Genomic DNA, 21,733 nt, shown 5'->3' with positions numbered 1-21,733 from the left:
GTGTGGGAGGTGGTGGATTTCTCTCAGTTAGCCAATACAAAGAATTCAAATAAGTAGTTGCTGCTTCGCTGCTAAGCACAAAGCATTAAAGAGTAAGAGCAAAGACTGTTTGGCCCGTATCCAAATAATATGTCCAGGTCGGGTGACATGTCTTCCTGTAGACTATTACCTTGTGAACTAGCACCTTAAAAAGCTGACTCTGCATGTTGGTCTAGAACGTAGCAGGGTTGATATTCATATTGCATTAACATGTTCTCCTCCTGAATATGCATTTAATTTGCCAATAGATGTTGCCATCCATCATCATCATAAAGCTCTTCACTAAATGCCGTTATTGTGATAAAACTGCAATTTTTGTGAAACTCAGATCTTTTTTTAAAACAGTTTAATTATACCATGTGCCCTCAAAACATTATGAGAGTAAATAAAGAAAACTTTTTTTTATTCTTTTATTAAATTTTCATGTAATGAAAAGTACTTTTCCAAGAACTTGATACACAAAACTAAACTATTTCTACATGATGAAAGACAAACTAAACTCTTGACCATACTTATATGTCTATTTTGATCTTTAAACAATATTATCATTTAACAAAAAAATCCATACATATTTTTCCTTGATATGCATGTTAAAAAAAGACAAAATTTAACTATAAATTCAAAATGACATAAGATAATTCAATTCCCATACAATTTCCCCAACTGGTTGAAATCACAATTCTTTTGCAGAATGACAATAAAAATGAAAATCGATAAAAAACTCATATATCAAAAGTTCCCTAAACATGTTATCAAATGGGGAATAAAAATGAGTATTATCTAATATATAAAACATCCATCATCAATTGTTAAACATACCCCTTCCTGTATGGAAATACACAGTATATACAGACGTCTTTTTTATGACTAGAGTAATAAAAATAGAAGAAATATTAACATATTAAAATGTGAACTAACAACTATCTTAGAACTAGATATAATCTGCAAAGGAATTGAGTATAACTTTTACAGTAGTTTTCAGCAATCTGTTGGATTATACCATGATTTTTGCTCCTATAACTCTATACAGTTACACTTATGAATGAAAACTCAACTGAATTTATTTCTTTCCCTCCATTACAATATTCTGCAACAAAATGTCCGTCTGCTATAACCAAATGAAGAATTTCAGCAGTTCATTGGTGTTTCATGATCATTTGACCAATTCCTTTTACACTACTGAACATTTCAATTCAACAAGTTTCTATAGCACAGTCTGAACATGACAAATTACATTTCTCTATCCAATAATAAGATCATATCTTCCTCAAGGTTACTGACACCTTGCCTGAACATAATCATTGAAGCAAAGTCGTTATGTTGGTACTTTTTAAACCATTTATATGAATGCTGCTAATGGGACTCCACAGAACTTGTGAATCACTTTCAGTAATCTTCTTTTTGGTGTAAAGCAGCCACTTTTTCTTGATGTCTACGTGTCTCTATGTGTATTGCTAACAGCTGAGGGGTGTGCCATGTCATTTCACAGATCTCACACGTGATAGGTTCCCTCTTTGTGTAGCTGAAAATAAACAAAATCATGTTACAAATGTTCACTTTCACTGTTACTAAAATAAACTGTTAACACAGAGATATGTCTCGCCTATTTGTTATTTTGATAATGCAAATGTTGAAATTAAAATAACAATACTTAAACATGTAAGTTATGCAAATATTCAAAGTCAATGAACCATGACTAAAGGTAAAGGGCTAAACAATCTCCATGGAAATGAGATGTGCCAATGCTAATCAACTGCATACCAAATACCATCGACTTTTCATAAGTTGTTCCCTTTAAAGAAACTTAAACACAAACATTAACTTGTAAACTAAGCAAAAGTTTCAAAGTCAATAGACCATGACTGAAGGGGCGGGGCCAAATAATCTCCATGGAAATGAGATATGCCAATCTTTATACAACTGCATACCAAATATCATTGATCTACCACTAGTGGTTCCCGATAAACTGATCTAATCACAAACTAATACATGAAAACTAACCAAATTTTCAGTCAATGGACCATGACTGAAGGGGCAGGGCAAAATAATCTCCATGGAAATGAGATATGCCAAAGCTTATACAACTGCATACCAAATATCATTGACCAACCACTAGTGGTTCCTCATAAACTGACCTAATCACAAACTAATACATGAAAACTAAGCAAAGTTTCAAAGTCAATAAACATTGACTGAGGCGGTGGGGCCAAATAACCTTCATGGTAATGAGATGTGCCAATGCTAATTCAACTGCATACCAAATGTCATTGACCTACCACTAGTGGTTCATCATAAACTAGACCTAATCACAAACTAATACATAGTTGACGCCGCCGCCGGAAACAGCATACCTATGTCTGGGTTTTTGACTCCGTCAAGGCGAGACAAAAACAACAACATTTAAATACTGAATGAAATGTATAAATAAAGAAGGATAAAATACAAACTGTTATCAGTAAATTCTAAAACTACAGCTGGCAATATAGCAAGACTAATACTCCACACACATGCATTTTAGATGCTGCTTTGAAATTAGAATTTAGACAACGACATTTTGAGATTTTTGGCTTTCAGCATAAGGATCAAGGGTCAAGTTCAAAATGACCTGATTTTGGTATTTGACACATCCCGATCGTAAAATGCTTCTGCATACAAAGTTTTGTCAATATAAGTGCTACAGTACAAAATTTATGCCCAGGACACAAATCAGACAATACTTTAGTATCATAGAGGTAAAATGTAGAGGTCAAGGTCAGAATGACATGACTTTGATATATAACACAACTGCACACAAGATGCATCAGCAAACCAACTTTAGTCAACTGAAGTTCTTTAATACAAAAGTTATGTGCAGGACACAAATCAGACAATGTTTTAGTATCATAGGAGTCATAGGTTAAAATCAAAGTCAGAGTGATGTAACTTTGAAATATGACACACACCCATTCCATGATGCATCAGCATACCAACTTTAGTCAACCTACATTTTGCGGTAAAGAAATTAATGAACCAGACATGAATTAGACAAGGATCAACTTTAAAAGGGGTCAAAGTCAAGGTCCCCTTTTGTTATGTGTGTTCCATTGATTTTTTTGCATCAAGATAACCATAAATACAGGTACTGATATTATAGAATCAAAATTGCTTATTTACACTGATTTTTATATTGTACTTTGTATGTACAATTTATTATTTCATTGAGCAATGGACTTAAATCAATCATATTGCACATCACTGCATAATGCTTAGCCTTAATGGTTTTCAAGATCATAGGTCAAAGACTTATCTTAAAATTTTGTCACCATGATAGCAACCAAGTAATAATAAAAAGTTACCATTGTGAAATTGTGCAAGTCAGGGTTAAACTGAGGGCAGGATCAAATCTGGGTATTGTTAAGACTTAAAAACATGCCACATTTAAAAGGGCCATTAGATGTTTGAGGGTATGTAACAACGGAAGTAAAGTTATCAAAGTGACAATTAGAAAAGACCAAATAACTCACTCTTTTGAGGCCTTCTTCAGCCATTCTGCATGTTCTTTTAAATATTCTGGACTAGCTTTATCAACATAAACTTCTTCCTCTAACATTTGAGCTTTGTGCAGGTTAAGGAGATGTGGGGCATCAGCAGGGGTTCCTTCTAATGATGTCTCTATCAAATCATCTGGATCTACCTAAAAATAAACAACATATTATATCTAATTAAATTGCAAATATCAAGAATGTCAATACATTCAATCAAGTGTATATAGGAATAAAAATTAATGTAAGGAAACTTCTAGACTTCAGCTCCAAACAGTACATGTTGCTAACCTATCATCCATGGGAAGTGTTGACTTGTGTAACTATTAGATTTGATGTAAAGCCTTGGTCTTTCAACTGTTCAAATAGTTCTTGAAATAAGAAAAATGGCTAAATAAGTTTCATGGAACTTATTTTGAACTAAATGATTTCTAAAATGCACTTAAATGTCTACAAACTGAGATTGAAAATATTTAGAAAGCTTGTTCAGAAATCTCCTTTGATAAACCACTATCATTACAGTATATCATTACAGTAAAGATTTCATGTAAATTAGAAATAATTTTTCACTTCAAGGATAATAACTTTCTGACTGGCTTATCACAAACTTTATTCACAAGTGAACACTAATCTATGTTTCGTCAAAACTGAAATTTAATCTATAAAATGTGTTCATATATCACTGAAATGATTGAAAGATGAACAGTTTATCAACCTTGATTTGTAATCATTAATTGATCTGGACAAGTGTATGTAAAATGGACTTGACCACTCTGGGACATACCATTCTCAGTCTGGTTTAACAAATTAAAATGAATGAGCTTTTTGGAATATTCCAATTGTGGGAAAATATACCTGTTTTAGAAATGAACTGACTTCTATGGGTTTATGTGGTAACCCATTTGAATCCAAATTTCACCTGTTTCAAATGAGATTGCCCACTTAGATATGAAAAGTTTAAGGGATATATATATATGACCAGAAGCCTGGGATCCTGGCTTACTATTCAACTGTAGAGCTAGGCAGAATATAACAATATGTTTTATGTTTATTAGATGCAAGAAATATGTATTGTGGGATAGCGTCAACAGATAAAATATCCCAGGAACTATTTAGCATGAAACTACTGTTATGAATTCACATAAATAAAAATCTTTACAGTACAGGGGTTTTTCTTGGTATTTTGGGAAAAAGGACCCTGGCAAGTTTTGGGAATTATTTTGCGCAATTTTCAATGAAATTGGGAAAACAACAAATATACTAGATGTGAGTTTTAATGTGTATAGTTCATTAAAAATTATCTTTTTCGTGAAAATAAAGTAAGAAACTACATGATTGCTATTTATAATTTTATTTTCTGTTCTTTTTGTTTTTAAACTTAACAACAAGGCACTCAAGTTTAGTATCAAAATATCGTAGTTCTTAAAGCACACTTGTGATAAAAATTTACCGCCTTTTTTATCTTCAAAGACAGTAACAGTTAACATGGTTAATTGTAATAAATATTTCAGGGATAGAAATAAGATGTACATTTGTGTATTTTAACTGGCCAAGCAAGCTAACACTTTTTTAAATTCACTTGCTCTTCCAGATTTTTACTGGCTAAAATTTTATTATAAGAAATTACCTCTTGGATCTGTAGTTATATGTTTGCATTATAAAAACATCTAATATCAACATTTTTAGTGATAAAGAAAAGTAATGTCCCATTTTATTGGATTTTGACATGAAAATGCATGAACTAAAAATTTTCTGTATAAAATATTTCCTGTTTTTTCTTTCTTTTTCACATCTTTTGGTTTTCAATTCTAGTGTTTATATTTCATAGCTGTATTCTGTCACCTGGGTCAATATCCCTAATGCGCCTCGAAATGAGGAACTCAAAAGTTGTGTGTAAACAAAAAATCTCTGTGTAATGATATTGGACATGTTTCTATTTTTAACAAATGATTGAGCTTAACCATTTGTGGTGATTAGGAAAGTAGAGGAACATAGAATAAATGTGTAAAAACTATGGAGCTATTAAATGTGTTCAAAGTATTAAATTTTCAAAGAACTTATTGTGTCAAAAAAGGGATTTTTTACCACGAGGAGCCACATCACGAAAGGATGTTCGGGGTATGATAATTTATGGAAAAAGTAATGTCACTTCGTACCCTGAAAATTTAACCACATATGTGAAAATGTCACAGCTTCGAAACGAGCTATCATACATATCCAAGTTTACGATATTGACTGAGCTACAGGAAAAAACGTTACCATTACCGCCTATGTAAAAACAATTAAAGATATTGACCCAAATTACAAGAAAATTTTCAACAATTTTCAGACTGATTTATGGATGATTGCACCTTGTACACCAGAGAAAAGTGTGAAAATGACATTTAGTAGTTTTTTATTTATACCAAGTTATCCCAGCTGGTTTTCGATAAACATTATCGATAAAGATCAGCAAAAATTCAATGAAATTTTCGCTTTTAAAATGCATTACTGGCACGGGGCTGAACACTTCTTTTAGGCACAATCATAGCTTTGTTTACCCCGAGAGATCTGAAAGGAACACCTTATTTAATTGAAAAAGGCATGAACTAACTTATGAAAACATTTATATTATTAAATTGTAAGTAAACATGACACAATAAAGTCTTTGTTATGTAATTATCATTCCCGTCTACAGGGATAACTGATAATCAAGGGAAATAACACACTTCAGTTGCGAGTAAAGTGAGATACATCATCACATGTGCTTTTATCCAATAAATTTGACCCCTGGTCATTAGAAATCATATGCAAATAAAAAGACAAACATGTATTAAGAAAATCATGAATTATTAAATATTTCAATGCACACAAGCAAATCACAAGATATTGTCTTTTCTCAGTGAAAAAGGGGGAGGGTCAAACCTTTTGAAAACAATAGTGCTGCGCCTATTCAACTATTAAGCTACTACTCATTGCTCCTAATGTTTAAATGAAGGTTGATAAGCCACAAAGGAGAAGCATTTTTCTTTCTTTGTGGTAAAACTTTCAAAAATTTGATGTTTTCTCTCTCAATAATACTTGTGTATTTAAATCAAATGATAACACAGCCTGAGTAAATTTTTTTGTCTTATTTCAGTTCCAGACATATCATTACTTTTTAACCTGAGACGGCAAACTAGAGGTTTTAAAAAGTTCTGAATAACTGGTAAGCATTTTGTTTTATGAGGCAAGCTCTAAATTGTTTATTTATGGTATTTATGCAATTGAAATTACAGTCGGTATGTTAAAAATATGCTGATATGAAAAATGTTACTATGGTCTTGATATTATATAAAAATGCTTAGTTACTGATCTTTTCGACTCCATATTTCGAGTTAAATCTTGCGGCAACTGTTCCTCATGTAACACTGCAAACTATAATTAGCATTATTTTGATCCGTCGTTATTTAATACGTGTGATGTCACAATGTTTCCTTTAAAACCTCATGTGGATTTCTCACTGATAAAAGGTTTTCATTGAAATACATGTAAAAAACATTTTTTTTCAAATAGAATTATGTGAAATGACAAGTTTTGAAAATTTGCACTTCATTGCACTACAATTTTATGATAAAAATTCGTAAGGGTTCCGCGGAACCCAGTGTCTCGCCTACTTTTTCTGTTAATCGCAGGCTCAACAAAAATGAGGAAGTAAATCAATAAAAATATTCCTCTTGATACTATCTTGTGATTGTAAGAAGCTTCTGTCCAAGTTTGGTAAAAATCCAGGATAGTTTATGAATCTAATAAATGTTTAAAAACTTTAACTGCAGACTGAATGTAATGTTAACTGGAAGAAAAAAAAAATTTCCTTCTAGATACTAGCATTTGACCATAAACAAGCTTCTGTCCAAGTTTGGTACAAATCCAAAATAGTATAAGAAAGTTATTAAAATTTTAAAAACTTTAACCACAGAGTGAATGTGTTGTTTCCTGGCAGAAAATCTAAGTCCATTTAAAAGTAAAATACTGAAAAAATGGATTTATTTTTTTACAAAATTTCCTTCTAGATACTAGCTTTTGATCATAAACAAGCTTCTGTCCAAGTTTGGTGCAAATCCAAAATAGTATAAGAAATTTATTAAAATTTTAAAAACTTTAACCACAGAGTGAATGTAATATTTCCCGGCAGAAAAACTAAGTCCATTTATAAGTAAAATACGGAAAAAATGGAATTTTATTTTTACAAAATTTACTTCTGGATACTATCTTATGATCATAAACAAGCTTCTGTCCAAGTTTGGTAGAAACCCAGGATAGTTTAAGAAAGTTATTAAAATTTTAAAAACTTTAACCACAGAGTGAATGTAATATTTCCCGGCAGAAAAACTAAGTCCATTTATAAGTAAAATACGGAAAAAATGGAATTTTATTTTTACAAAATTTACTTCTGGATACTATCTTATGATCATAAACAAGCTTCTGTCCAAGTTTGGTAGAAATCCTGGATAGTTTAAGAAAGTTATTAAAATTTCAAAAACTTTAACCACAGAGTGAATATTTGTGGACGCCGCCGACGGAATGTAGGATCGCTATGTCTCGCTTTTTCCACTAAAGTCGAAGGCTCGACAAAAATGACATTCACAGTAGTTTAGAGTGGTTTCTACAGTATAAAATACCAGATTTCCACTGGTAAAAATAATTAAGTATTTTGGTGTTTTTTTTATGAAATCTACATTTTTGCATAATTTCTCTGTCAAAATGCACTTTTAGGCACCAGAAAATTTTATTGAATGCTTTAACAGGGTCTGTGCATTGTAATTTAAGGTTATCATCAGATGTTTTGTCCATGTTTTGACTAGTGAAGGTATACTGGAAGAAATTAATTATACATACACATTGTATTCAAAACAAATAAATATAGCGATAAAAGTGTCATTGCCTTATAGTGCTGAAACAACTTTATTTTTTTTCAGAAATGGACAAAAATACACAGATTTATTCAGAATGTCATACCGATGAAGATCACATAAAAATATTTAGAAAAATCAGAACTATGGATTTCAATATGGGTCAATATCCCTAATGTGCCTCGAAATGAGGAACTCAAAAGTTGTGTGTAAACAAAAAATCTCTGTGTAATGATATTGGACATGTTTCTATTTTTAACAAATGACTGAGCTTAACCATTTGTGGTGATTAGGAAAGTAGAGGAACATAGAATAAATGTGTAATAAACAGCTGCGCCATGAGCGCATAATACGCCCGTCGTCTTGTGTGTGAATTTTTATGCAATAAGCATAAATAGTTTCTGACATACGGCATGACATGCGAAAACCCCCCTTTTTTTTTTTACAAAAAACTCAATATCTATAAAATAAAATTTTGAATCAAAACCAAAAAGTATACAGATCTTTAGATTAATATAACTAAGAAGTGTGTAAAATTTTAAGCAATAATCATAAATCGTTTTTGAGATACGGCGCGACATGTGAAAACACCCCTTTTAAAAAAAAAAATCAATATCTCAAAAATAAAATTTTGAATCAAAACCAAAAAGTATACAGATCTTTAGATTAATATAACTAAGAAGTGTGTAAAATTTTAAGCAATAATCATACATCATTTTTGAGATATGGCGCGACATGTGAAAAACCCCTCCCCCTTTTTTTTACAAAATACTCAATAACTCAAAAATAAAATTTTAAATCAAAACCAAAAAGTATACAGATCTTAAGGTTAATATAACTAAGAAGTGTGTAAAGTTTTTAAGCAATAATCATAAACTGTTTTTGAGATACGGCGCGACATGTGAAAAACCCCTCCCCCTTTTTAACAAAATACTCAATAACTCAAAAATAAAATTTTGAATCATCACCAAAAAGTATACAGATCTTAAGATTAATATAACTAAGAAGTGTGTAAAGTTTTAAGCAATAATCATAAATTGTTTTTGAGATACGGCGCGACATGTGAAAAAAAACACACACCTGTTTTAGTTACTAAGTCCCGTAACTCAAAAAGTTTTAATCTTATTTTCACCAAAAAGTATACAGATCGTTCGACCATCATAAGAAACAACTATGTTAAGTTTCATGAAATTTGGATAAGTCATTCTCAAGTTACAGTGTGACATGTTTACGCCGGACAGACAGACGGACAGACGGACAGACAGACGGACGGACGCCGGACATTTGTATAACATAATACGTCCCGTCAAAAATTTGACGGGCGTATAAAAACTATGGAGCTATTAAATGTGTTCAAAGTATTAAATTTTCAAAGAACTTATTGTGTCAAAAAAGGGATTTTTTACCACGAGGAGCCACATCACGAAAGGATGTTCGGGGTATGATAATTTACGGAAAAAGTCATCTCACTTCGTACCCCGAAAATTTAACCACATATGTGAAAATGTCACAGCTTCGAAACGAGGTATCATATATATCCAAGTTTACGATATTGACTGAGCTACAGGAAAAAACGTTACCATTACCGCCTATGTAAAAACAATTAAAGATATTGACCCACCTGACTGGATTTTTTTTTAATTTATTTAAATGTATTTGATCAGCAAACCTGGAATTAGCCTTATCTGGTCCCGGCATCTGATCCAGTATTGTATTTGTCTACATTTTCGGTTTATGGCAGTCATTGTTTGTCGATGTTGTTTTTGTCAGTCAGATATGTTTTTACTCTGTTTTACACATTACTTGTTGGCGATTTTCAGCATAAAGCTAGCGGTTGAACAAAATGAACATTGCTGTCATGAATAATAAAGATGAAAATGAATTTTGAGATCGTTTGGGAATTTTGCTCCCAAAATTGGGGAAAATGTAGGGTTTTTGCCGGTGGGAATGGGTCCAAATACCGGACCCTGTGGAATGCTAGAAAAATCCAGGCAGTATAACCAAAACTTGTTGATTTACATCATTGATCAACTTTCAATTAACAAAGGAATCAGTAAATTTATTTGCAAATGTACTGTAATTCAGTGCTTTTCAGTGCTGAAAGTTAGTCACATGGATTCATGAATGCTTGGCTCTACCAACATGAAGCAGAGATAAGGCCAGGATGTCAGGCCAATGAATATTTTGATTTTGCTTCCTGATTAAAGAATCATGATAAATTTACACAGCTGACTGCTTTTTACATCAACAATGAAACAACTTATTGAGTTTACAATATCCCTTGGGAAAGCTAGCATAAATCTTTTGAATCAGTGCATTACAGTCAACTGAGGTGAAATTCTATTCCTTAAGACTGGAAAAACCTCCTATAAAGTAATAATTTTTAAAACAAGCAATCACACAATATATCCATCAAAAGGGTATACAATAAAATGCTCCGCTGGGGCGCAGCTTGATACGACCGCAGAGGTCGAACCCTGAACAGTTGGGGCAAGTATGGACACAACATTCAAGCTTGATACAGCACTGAATTTGGATTGTAATTAAATATTTGACACAGCATAGGTTTCTCACACAGAATGAAAGTAGTCTAAGAACTTAAAATTTTTTAATTTACCTATTCAAACCATATCATTATTATTTGCTTTTATATATAAATCAGAAATAACCAATTTAAAATGGAAAATTTTAAAGAAAAAAAATGAAAAAAAATTCCCCCCCCCAAATTTTTTGAAACCCCCTTATGATTCATCACCCCCAAACTCAATCCCAGCCTTCCCTTTGTGGTATGGTACCTTGCAGTACAATTTCAGAGAGATCCATACACTTGAACACAAATTATTGTCTGGAAACTAGAAAAATGATTGGGTTTTTTGCACCTTTTTGGCCCCAAATTCCTAAAAGTTTAGGGCAATTACCCCCAAACTCAAACCAAGCTTTCCCTTTGTGATATGGAACCTTGCAGTACAATGTCATAAAGATCCATACACTTACACACAAGTTATTGTCATGAAACTAGAAAAATGCTTGTTTTTTTGCCCCTTTATGGCCCCTAATTCCTAACATTTTGAGACAATTACCCCCAAAAACAATCCCAGCCTTCCCTTTGTGGTATGGTACCTTGCAGTACAATTTCAGAGAGATCCATACACTTGAACACAAGTTATTGTCTGGAAACTAGAAAAATGCTTATTTTTGGCCCCTTATTCCTAAACGTTTTGGGCAAGTACCCCCAAACTCAATTCCAGCTTTCCCTTTGTGATATGGAACCTTGTAGTACAATTTCATAAATATCCATACACTTACACACAAGTTATTGTCATGAAACTAGAAAAATGCTTGTTTTTTGCCCCCTAATTCCTAAAATTTGGAGGCAATTACCCCCAAAATCAATCCCAGCATTCAAACCCTCAATCAGCATCATTTAACAGTAATATCTAAAAATGGAAATTACATAATAAAGGTATTAAAATAGAAAATGACATCATAGTCATGGCTAAAAATAAACAAAATCCTTAATCAGCAACATTTTACAGTAATATCTAAAAATAAAATTCCTTTGTAACCATAAAAGCCCATTTAAATACATCATGACAGATATTAAAATAGAAAATGACATCATAGTCATGGCTAAACATAGCAAAAACCTTAATCAGCATCATTTAACAGTAATATCTAAAAATAAAAATTTCTTTGCAACCATAAAAGTAAAATAGAAAATGACATCATAATCATAGCTAAAAATAAACAAAAATTTTTTTTATTACCAAATTTTAAATGGAGTTTATTAAACTAAAACAATAAATTTGCAACCATAAAACCCCATTTAAACACATCATAAAAGTATTAAATAATTCAACTACATCATAAGGCTATAAAAATAGAAAATGACTTCATAGTCAAGGCTAAAGGTAAACAAAAAACCTTCATCAGCAAAATTTTATATTGGCAAATTTCCAATGAAGTTTATTATACTAAAATTGTTGGCAAATTTCCAATGCATTTATTAACAATAAAGTTATTGGCAAATTTCCAATTTACATAATTTAAAAGCAGTGTAAGTGAGATATTTAAATGAGTTTGAATTACCAACCTTACACTGCTTTTAAATAATGTTTTGTACTTATTTGTCTATTAACCTGGAAACCCTTGTTTTTTCACCTTTTTTTCCCTTATTATCTAAAGGTTTGAGCCATAACCCTACCCCAAAGCCAATTCTTAAATTCCAATGTAACCTAAATTTACAATATACATAACTTCAATTTAAGTTTTTGATAAAATCAAACCACATCATTATTATTTGCTTTTATATCTAAATCAGAAATAATTAACCAACTTTAAGTGGAAAATTTTCACACATCACGCCCCCCCCCCCCCCCCAAACTCAATCCCAGCCTTCAGTTTGTGGTATGGTACCTTGCAGTACAATTTCACAGAGATCCAATTACTTAAACACAATTAATTGTTGGAAACTAAAAAAAAATGCTTATTTTTAACACCTTTTTTAGCCCCTTATTCCTAAACATTTGAGCAATTATCCCCCAAACTCAATTCCAACTTTCTCTTTGTGATCAGAATTAACCAACTTAAAATGGAAAATTTTAAAGAAAAAAAAAAGGAAAAAAAATCCCCCCCCCCCCCCAAAATTTTTTGACCCACTTCCCTTTGTGGTATGGTACCTTTAAGTACAATTTCAGAGAAATCCATACACTTGAACACAAGTTAATGTCTGGAAACTAAAAAAATGCTTATTTTGCCCCCTTTTTTGGCCACTTATTAATAAATGTTTTGGGCAAACATTTCACAATAATATTTAAAACTGAAATTAATTTGTAACCTTAAAATTAAATAGAAAATGACATCATAGTCATAGCTAAAAATAAACAAACTATTGGTAAATTTCCAATATAAAATTGGCAAATTTCCAATGAAGTTTATTATACTAAAATAATTGGCAAATTTCCAATTTACATAATTCAAACATAGTGCAGGTGAGATATTTAAATGAGTTTGAATTACCAACCTTACACTGCTTTTAAATAATGTTCTTTACTCAATTATTTGTCTATTAAAATGGAAACCCTAGTTTTTTAACCTTTTTTCCCCTTATTCCTTAAACGAAAAAAAATAATTACCCCTTTTTTTACCCCCCCCCCCCCCCTATGATTCATCACCCCCCCTTCCCCCCCAAACCAAGCTCAATAACAGCCTTGCCTTTGTGGTATGGTACCTTGTAATACAATTTTAGAGAGATCCATACACTTGAACACAAGTTATTGTCTAGAAACTAAAAAATGCTTATTTTTCACCCCTTTTTAGGCCCCTTATTACTAAACGTTTTGGGCAATTACCACAAAACTCAATTCCAGCTTTCCCTTTGCGAAATGGAACCTTGTAGTAAAATTTCAGAAAGATCCATACACTTACACACAAGTTATTGTCATGAAACTAGAAAAATGCTTGTTTTTTGCCCCCTTTTGGCCCCTTATTCCTAAAATTTCGAGGAAATTAACCCCAAAATCAATCCCATCATCGACCCTTTGTGATATGGAATCTTGTAGTACAATGTCAAAGAGATCCATACAATAACACACAAGTTATGTCTGGAAGTTACAAAAATGCTTATTTTCGGCCCCTTTTTGGCCCCTAATTATTTAACTGTTGGTACCATAACCCCCAAAATCAATCCCCACCTTCCTATTGTGGTATTGAACCTTATGGTAAAATTTCATAGAGATCCATTCACTTAAACTAAAGTTAGAGTGCGAAAACCATTGTGTATTCGGACGACGACGACGCCGACGACGACGACGCCGACGCCAACGTCATACCAATATACGACCACAAAATTTTTTTGCGGTCGTATAAAAAAATCAATAACCTTACATAAGAATAAACACAAAACAAAAACTTAGTACTTATCATGACTACGAGTAAAATTAACCGTACAATAAAAAATTGACTATGCATATGTGAATAAAAATCAGTAATAAGACTTTGTAGTGACAGTTCAGTTCAATATGAATAGCAAACTGAGAAATATAATAAAAAATTTGAAACAGATAGATAAGTAGGATTTATAAAAGTTCATCACCAGTAACATACCTGATTCCAAGAATATGGGTTGTTGTAATTGAAAGGATCAACACGCTCTCGTCGCTTATATACAACTCTACAAATAAATAATATAAGTCATGTAACACCTCTTAGCTCTTATTCATATATATGTTGTGCTATATGAAGAAACAAATAGTCAGTTTGACTTGGCCTAAAATCTAACTCATTTCCTTTGACACAAGCAAATAATAAATCATCAATAACATTAGCATACATTACTCAAACATTTAAAAAGAATGAGAGATGTCATGAATGTTTATAACACAGCTTTCCATCAACATATGTAACCAAAAGAAACCTACAGAAACCACTGAGTCTTTAAAAGGAACACTGAAAGCATATGTCAGTATAAATCTTAAGAAATAAATAAACAAAGATGAGCAAAGACAGTTTGACTTACTCCAAAAGTTTTTTCCTTGCTGCTTCCTGTATTTTATAGATAGCATCAGGTCCCCATGCTGATACCTTCTCTTCATTACCTATAGCCAGGTTTATGGCTGATCTTACACCATTTATCTAAAATTATACATAATCATTATTAACATTTGAAAAAAAAGTTTATTCAGTTTTAGTAAAATATTACCATTACTTTTTTGTTTCTATGAACGTTGGTCAACTGACAATCCTACTGTCCTACATCTTTACAACATAATTTGAACTTGTTAATTTTTAATTACACCAAAGTTTCCCAAATTAGTTGTAAAACTATTTAAATTCTGCAACAATTTTAACAATTTTTGCTTTTTTAAAATGATTGAAGTTGTACTTTAACTTTGAAAGCAAGATTTGAATTTGTTACCAGTTCATGTATACCTTTTATTATCTCGCCATTTATTTATTACGTGAAACTGACTGTTTAATACAAATTTTGCAATGTTTTTATTATTGCAAAAATGTGACAAAAAGGGATCCCAAAAAAGGAAATTTTGAAAGCATCAATTGTATGTAGCACTTACTGAAATTTCAAAACATAATCTCACATTTTGTCTATCTTCAAAAATCACAATATTAAATGCACATACAAATTTATGAATTTACAGTATATTCGCTTTGTTATTTAAAGAAGGCTTTTGATTCAACATTCTATTTATTATTCTGTAAGATAATTTTATTTGCACATAAAATCATTTTCAAACAGGCTAGACACAGTTGTTTTAACATATAGTTTCACATTCTAATTGTCTACAGAGTTTTACTATTTATTCTTCCAATTACCTGTGAGATGTCTTTGTTGTCTATTTCAACATCAAATGTGATTTCCATGTCATGATCAGGAAATAATGAATGTCTCTGATCTCTGTCTACACCAAGTCCACAAATAGCACCAATATATCTTTTGTTTTCTCTGTCCCTCCTATAAAAAATTATCAATGTTATATTCTTTGGTCTGTGTGACCTCTTTTTGGAAAATTTATATCTCTTACATTTTAGCTCATGAACTTTTAACTCACCTAAGAAAAAAATTATCTACAGCAATCTCATGTACTATTATATTGTCTCTTTGAATCTAATGTACCTCAATTACAGGAAACAACCTGATGTCTATATATAGAGAACACATAAAGATTTTAAGGCATACAATTTTTCAAATAGAAGTGTTTATACACAGTACACATCAAAAAGTAAAATCATTTGTATTTGTATAATCTAAGGGAAAACCAAGCCCACTTTCTGTGTACTATGGATTCATTTATTTTCATGGGTTGAGGAACAAGGTATTTTCTTCGAAATTTGATTTTGTGGTTTTGCAAAGTCAGCACTAAAAAATATAGTTTCTCATAAACTATGGTTTACCTTTATCCACGAAAACCATGAAAATTGGTACCCCATGAATATTAATGAATCCACATTAATCAAGACGAAACAGAGCAGGAATCACAACAACAGCAATTATCATTACACGAAATGAGCTGTGTCGGATAGAAATCGACCTTATGCAAGTGCACGGATACATGTAACTGTACAAGACTTTGATTGATTATGGAACATTCAAATATCAAATAAAAGATGAATTTTAGTCTGTTTTGTAGGCTTCTTATATCCACTCAATTTTCAATCAGTTACAGACTTTGCATAGAGATTTTTGCAATCAGAAAAAAAATAACAGATGTATTGATATTCATTTGCATAAGGTCGATTTCTATCCGACGCAGCTCAAATATTGGTCATAACAGGTAAATTCCTAAGCAAGTGCTCTTTATGTTTACCTTAATTCTGCTACAGGACAGAACAACAGCGATATTATAGATGGCAAACCAGAAATGGCTGGCATTATTGTAGTATCCCTGGCCATCATTGTAGATCCTGCTGGATTTAGACCTACAAACCCTGATACCATTAATCTGTCATAATGATCCTGAGGTTCATTGTCAATAGCAACAGAGTTCACACTATCAGGGTCAGTCTTCACAGATCTGAAATATGAAGTGATAAAATGTTTATAATTGTGTTTAGATTCATTCAGGAAAATTAATCAAAATGAAAATGATTCTTCATATCTAACTTAACAAAAATTAAAAGAAGAATGTGTCTGAGGACATGAATGCCCAAGCTCAAGCTTTGCAATTTTCCAAGTTAAAAAGGGGCATAACTCTAGAACGGTAAATGACTTACTGCCCAAATTCGAACTCTGTCTGCATGTTGTGGTTCTTAGCATCGTGTATGAGTTTCATAAAATTTGCATTAGGTAAACTTAAGTTAAAGTTCCCAAAACGAAAATGGGAGGGATGGAAACATGGATAACAGGATAAAAGGACAGACGGTCAAGGGTAACACTTAATGTCCCATTGCCTATGATGTGAGCATAAAATGTCACATAAAACTATAAAATAAGCAGTAAGCAGCAGTGTTCCCGCCTGCCCTAAATAGAAGGGCAGCCCGCCCTTGGTGCCCTCCAAAGTAAAAGAATGCCTCCCTCTGCCTTTTCAAATAAATAAAATTTCAAAATTTAATGCCTACCGACGTTTCCGGTAAAATTGTTACCTGATTGTGTAACACTAATTAACTAACAATGAGATTAAGTTAAATACCTAATGCTTTGGCAGTTTTATCACCTTTGTGAATGAATGTTTACTGCTAATTAGTGGATTTAAGATAATTGAACAAATACTAGATATTTAATACAGAATGAAATGTCCACATGTTATCCATTTGTAATGTTTATGTACAGCATGTACACCTGAAAAATTTATTTCAGTAGGCATATAACATAAAAAATAAAATCTTAAATAATTTTAAAGGCATTCATAGTTTTGATTTAATTGGTAAAAAATGTTTTGTTTCATAACCATGAGTATGAAATTTAAAGAAGAATCAAAGAAATTTGTACTTTGAACATAACAAGATTCACTTCCTGTTTTACTTCTTGTATTTTATAATCCTCCTGACATAGGAGCACTCAACAAATTTATTTTTAACAATGATGGAGAAAAAAGTAACCGTTTATACCTTCTGCAATATATTATTGCATCAATATAATATGATCATCTCCTGTCTCACCTGTTATATTTATAAAACTCCTTACTGAGGAGCACTTTGGTGTGCACTTAAAAATACTTTTTTGTAACAATTCAAATGATAATAAATAACTCTCAATAACATATATACTATATGTTTGAACAAGTAATTTAAATGTAGATAATTTAATTACATTAAATATTCAATTTTGCATGTATAACTCCATCTTTCAAAACTACTTGTTTATTTTGGTATAAGTTATAAAACATTGAAATTTCTGATGATTATTTTCCTTACCAAATGTACAAGTTTGTTTAGATTAACATCAAAATGATATGCTTTGCTTCTGACATGGTATGATAATTTGATAAAAAAAATTCTTACTGTAACCAACATCAAGAACACATTAATTTCTGAATATGGTTTAAATACAACTAATGTTCTCCAGCTGAGCCTAGCAATATTCAAGGTAATTTATACACTGTCCAACATTGCCCTTAAAATGTGGGTTATAACGCTAAAGTGCCCCTTCAGACAACTAGCACCCTTCTGCCCTGAGATTCAAGCTTGAACACTGAAGCAGTTTTTCCAAAAGTGAAACATTGAATATATTTATGCTTCTTGTGATAGAAGATTCTCTATGCACTCTGACACAATACTTATATAGAAAATGATTCATTTTAGTCTGGTTTACTTGTCTGGTACCAGTTACTATCATAGATTCACAATTTTTGAATATTGTTTTATAGGAACATCCTCAATTTAATAAAACAAGAATGTGTCCATAGTACACAGATGCCCCACTAGAACTATCATTTTCTATGTTCTGTGGACTGTGAAATTGGGGTCAAAACTCTAATTTGGCATTAAAATTAGAAAGATCATATCATAGGGAACATGTGTAATAAGTTTCAAGTTGATTGGACTTCAACTTCATCAAAAACAACCTTGACCAAAAACTTTAACCTGAAGCGGGACAAACGGACGGACGAACAAACAAACGAACGGACGGACGCACAAACCAAAAAACATAATGCCCCTCTTCTATTGTAGGTGGGGCATAAAAAAACCTGAATATTCAGCATTTCCCTGTCATTATTGGATCAAATAAATCAGAGATTTTACAAATGTAAAACTATTTGTCTGAATATAACAGCAGTATGTCTTATTTACACAAAGTTTCAGATTTTTCATTAAATGCCAGGTGACAGTAACTGGTCCTCAACCAGTATACCATGTTACATGAAATACATATATAAAACATACATTACCTCAATCTTCCAACATTGGTTAAACTGTTAAACATCATTTCATAGGGATTATGTGGTCCATTTAACTTTTGCTGAAATACAATTATAAAGTGATTAAACTATTAAATCAACATGAACTTCACAGACTAATACCAAAACTAATGAATATTTGATACTGTGGTTTTATTATTATTCCTTGGAAACAAATTTTCGTGGATTTTTTGCCGTGGGTATAGGTGATTCATGAATTTATAATGTTCAACGAAGTAAAAATTTACTATAGGTTTGTAAGCAGATTTTGGCAAAACCACTTAATTCAAATATACATGAAACTACAATTTTTCTTCAATCCATGGAAATTAGTATATATATCAGATTATCCACAAAAATAAATGAATCCACAGTATCATAAAAAGATTTATAATCTGCATGTTGAAAATAGATGTATCAATCTACCTCTCAAATATTTAAATATAATTCCTGTATGGCCTAAACCACTGTTCCCTTCCACATGTGTCTTCGTGTCTCTAGAGGTACTAATGCTATGGTACTGCACTGTGTCTTCGTTGAAATGTATGTATAAAATAAGTCTTTTATTTTCTTTTAACCAAATATGAAATTCATTGACCTTGGTTATTAGGAAAATAAGTATTGGTTAGACAAAATACTTATTCGGTCTCATGACAGTGATGGTGGCCATTTCCAATGTTTGGCGGGGACAAATGGATATAATTGTGAAAGAAATTAGTGTAAAAATAGAAATTTTGCCTTAGATTCACCTTAACTGTCCTTCTTCCTTTGGAAGATGCAGGTCTATTGCTTCCTAGGGATAGTTGGAACCAGTCACTCTGTCTGTCCTTAAATGTTGGTTTTTCGTCTTGCAGAAGTCTTCTACTAGGGCTAACAACAGCATTGGCTTCCATTTCTCGCTGTTCATGATTTTGCTGCAAAAAAAATACAATACACACTTTTTTTAAACCAATTGATTTTTGTTATAATTTGGTCAGGTATTCTTAATATATATCCCTTTACATCCTGATCCATTGTTAAAATGAGCTGTTATTTCACAGCATAAAAAACTGTCTTCAATACCTTTTTAAATACTGCTATAAAAGTATATAGATATAAGATATAAAGTATTGTATCTTAGGTTGCTGATATAACCAAATGTTTCAAACCCCCTGGTTAATAACATACAAACTGTGCATCTAATTGAGTTAAATGTTAGTCATTATAAAACCTTAATTAAACCTGAATCAAGTTACAATTTGTAAGTTTAAACCAAACCGTATCAAAAGTATCAAATTGATTAAGAACAATATCAGAGATTAAGAGAATATAATTCAAATTGCCTTATCAATAAACAATATACACTTTGATAACCAAATATCTTTTACTTACTCTTGATAAGTATGTTTCTTCAGCTTCATCTGCAAATCCTTTGTTTACAAGTTCTTTATTGATAGAAACTTGAATTCCTCTGTCTGGGGACTCCATTAGTTCCAGTCTTAATATACCCCCAACAATTGAATATAACTGTAAAAGAAAACTGTCTTTTTACAAGAATATTCCAAGCATAGTTGGTAAAATCTTCAAAAATAACAACACAGTTTTGATGTTAAATAGGAATCAGATTTTTTGCTGCATATCTGGTACACTGTATCTAGGGTACAAGCAACCAGTTTGTACTACATCATATTTTGAGGTACCATTTATAAGTGACCTTTAAGTGGTAATTTGGGTTATAAAGATTTGTATAAAACTAGATATCACTGGAATCAGAATTATCTTAAGTTTACAATGAAATAAAAATAAGGTGTTTTTCTGGTATATTCAAACAGGTCTACCCAAAAAACATAATGAGATAAAGATATGGCTCCATAAGACACCAAGCCTTGCTGGCACTATCTTATTTCCATGTTGTGAGAACCATAAAATCTTGGTCAAAATCAAAATAAGCTTGTATTTCCAACAATTCACATCAAAATACACATGTATTCAAGGTTCTAATTGATGTGACCACACTCTATTCTTAACCAAAATGTTATCCTTCCTTAAACCCAACTTTCTTACCTTGAAACAGAACAGATTGACAAATGCAGACCAGATAACATAATGCCCCTCTACTATTGTAGGTGGGGAACAACATGTGCAATGCACATGGGGTAATGCAAATTTGTAATTGTAATGCATGGTAATGCATTACATTTTTCCAAGTAATTGCATGTAATGTGTAATGCAGCAATTTGTGCATTACATGTAATTGTAATATAATGCATTACTTTAGCAAAAGTTGTGTAATTTCATGCATTACATGGCATTACATGTCATTATTTTTTTCACATACTACATCTTTAACATATTGTTGGAGTTTTAACTAAACCAAATTTAAGATTTCTTGATTATCTAAGAATATGTTTATCATTAGAATATATTCTTTATTTCATCTTATTTCATACATTTTCCTGCATAAAAAGAT

General features: G+C 31.6%; 1 protein-coding gene across 1 annotated transcript in view; it reads right to left on the bottom strand.

Moving 5' to 3' along the window:
• Positions 1-432: 432 nt before the first annotated feature.
• Positions 433-21,733, bottom strand: part of LOC127738652 (ATP-dependent RNA helicase TDRD9-like) — a 62,083-nt gene continuing 40,782 nt past the window's right edge. Inside the window, exons 29-37 of the mRNA XM_052249976.1 lie at positions 20,656-20,790; positions 20,034-20,198; positions 19,276-19,346; positions 16,756-16,962; positions 15,764-15,902; positions 14,949-15,064; positions 14,537-14,603; positions 3,543-3,712; positions 433-1,561 (exon numbers count right to left, since the gene is read on the bottom strand). Coding sequence (XP_052105936.1) covers positions 1,426-1,561; positions 3,543-3,712; positions 14,537-14,603; positions 14,949-15,064; positions 15,764-15,902; positions 16,756-16,962; positions 19,276-19,346; positions 20,034-20,198; positions 20,656-20,790 — 1,206 coding nt within the window. The 3' untranslated portion in view covers positions 433-1,425. The remainder of the gene's footprint in view (positions 1,562-3,542; positions 3,713-14,536; positions 14,604-14,948; positions 15,065-15,763; positions 15,903-16,755; positions 16,963-19,275; positions 19,347-20,033; positions 20,199-20,655; positions 20,791-21,733) is intronic.

The sequence above is a fragment of the Mytilus californianus genome, unplaced genomic scaffold, assembly GCF_021869535.1.
Source record: "Mytilus californianus isolate M0D057914Y unplaced genomic scaffold, xbMytCali1.0.p SCAF_4, whole genome shotgun sequence".
Taxonomy (NCBI): domain Eukaryota; kingdom Metazoa; phylum Mollusca; class Bivalvia; order Mytilida; family Mytilidae; genus Mytilus; species Mytilus californianus.
Note: the sequence above shows the minus strand (reverse complement) of the source record. Positions and strands in the feature narration are given on the sequence as shown.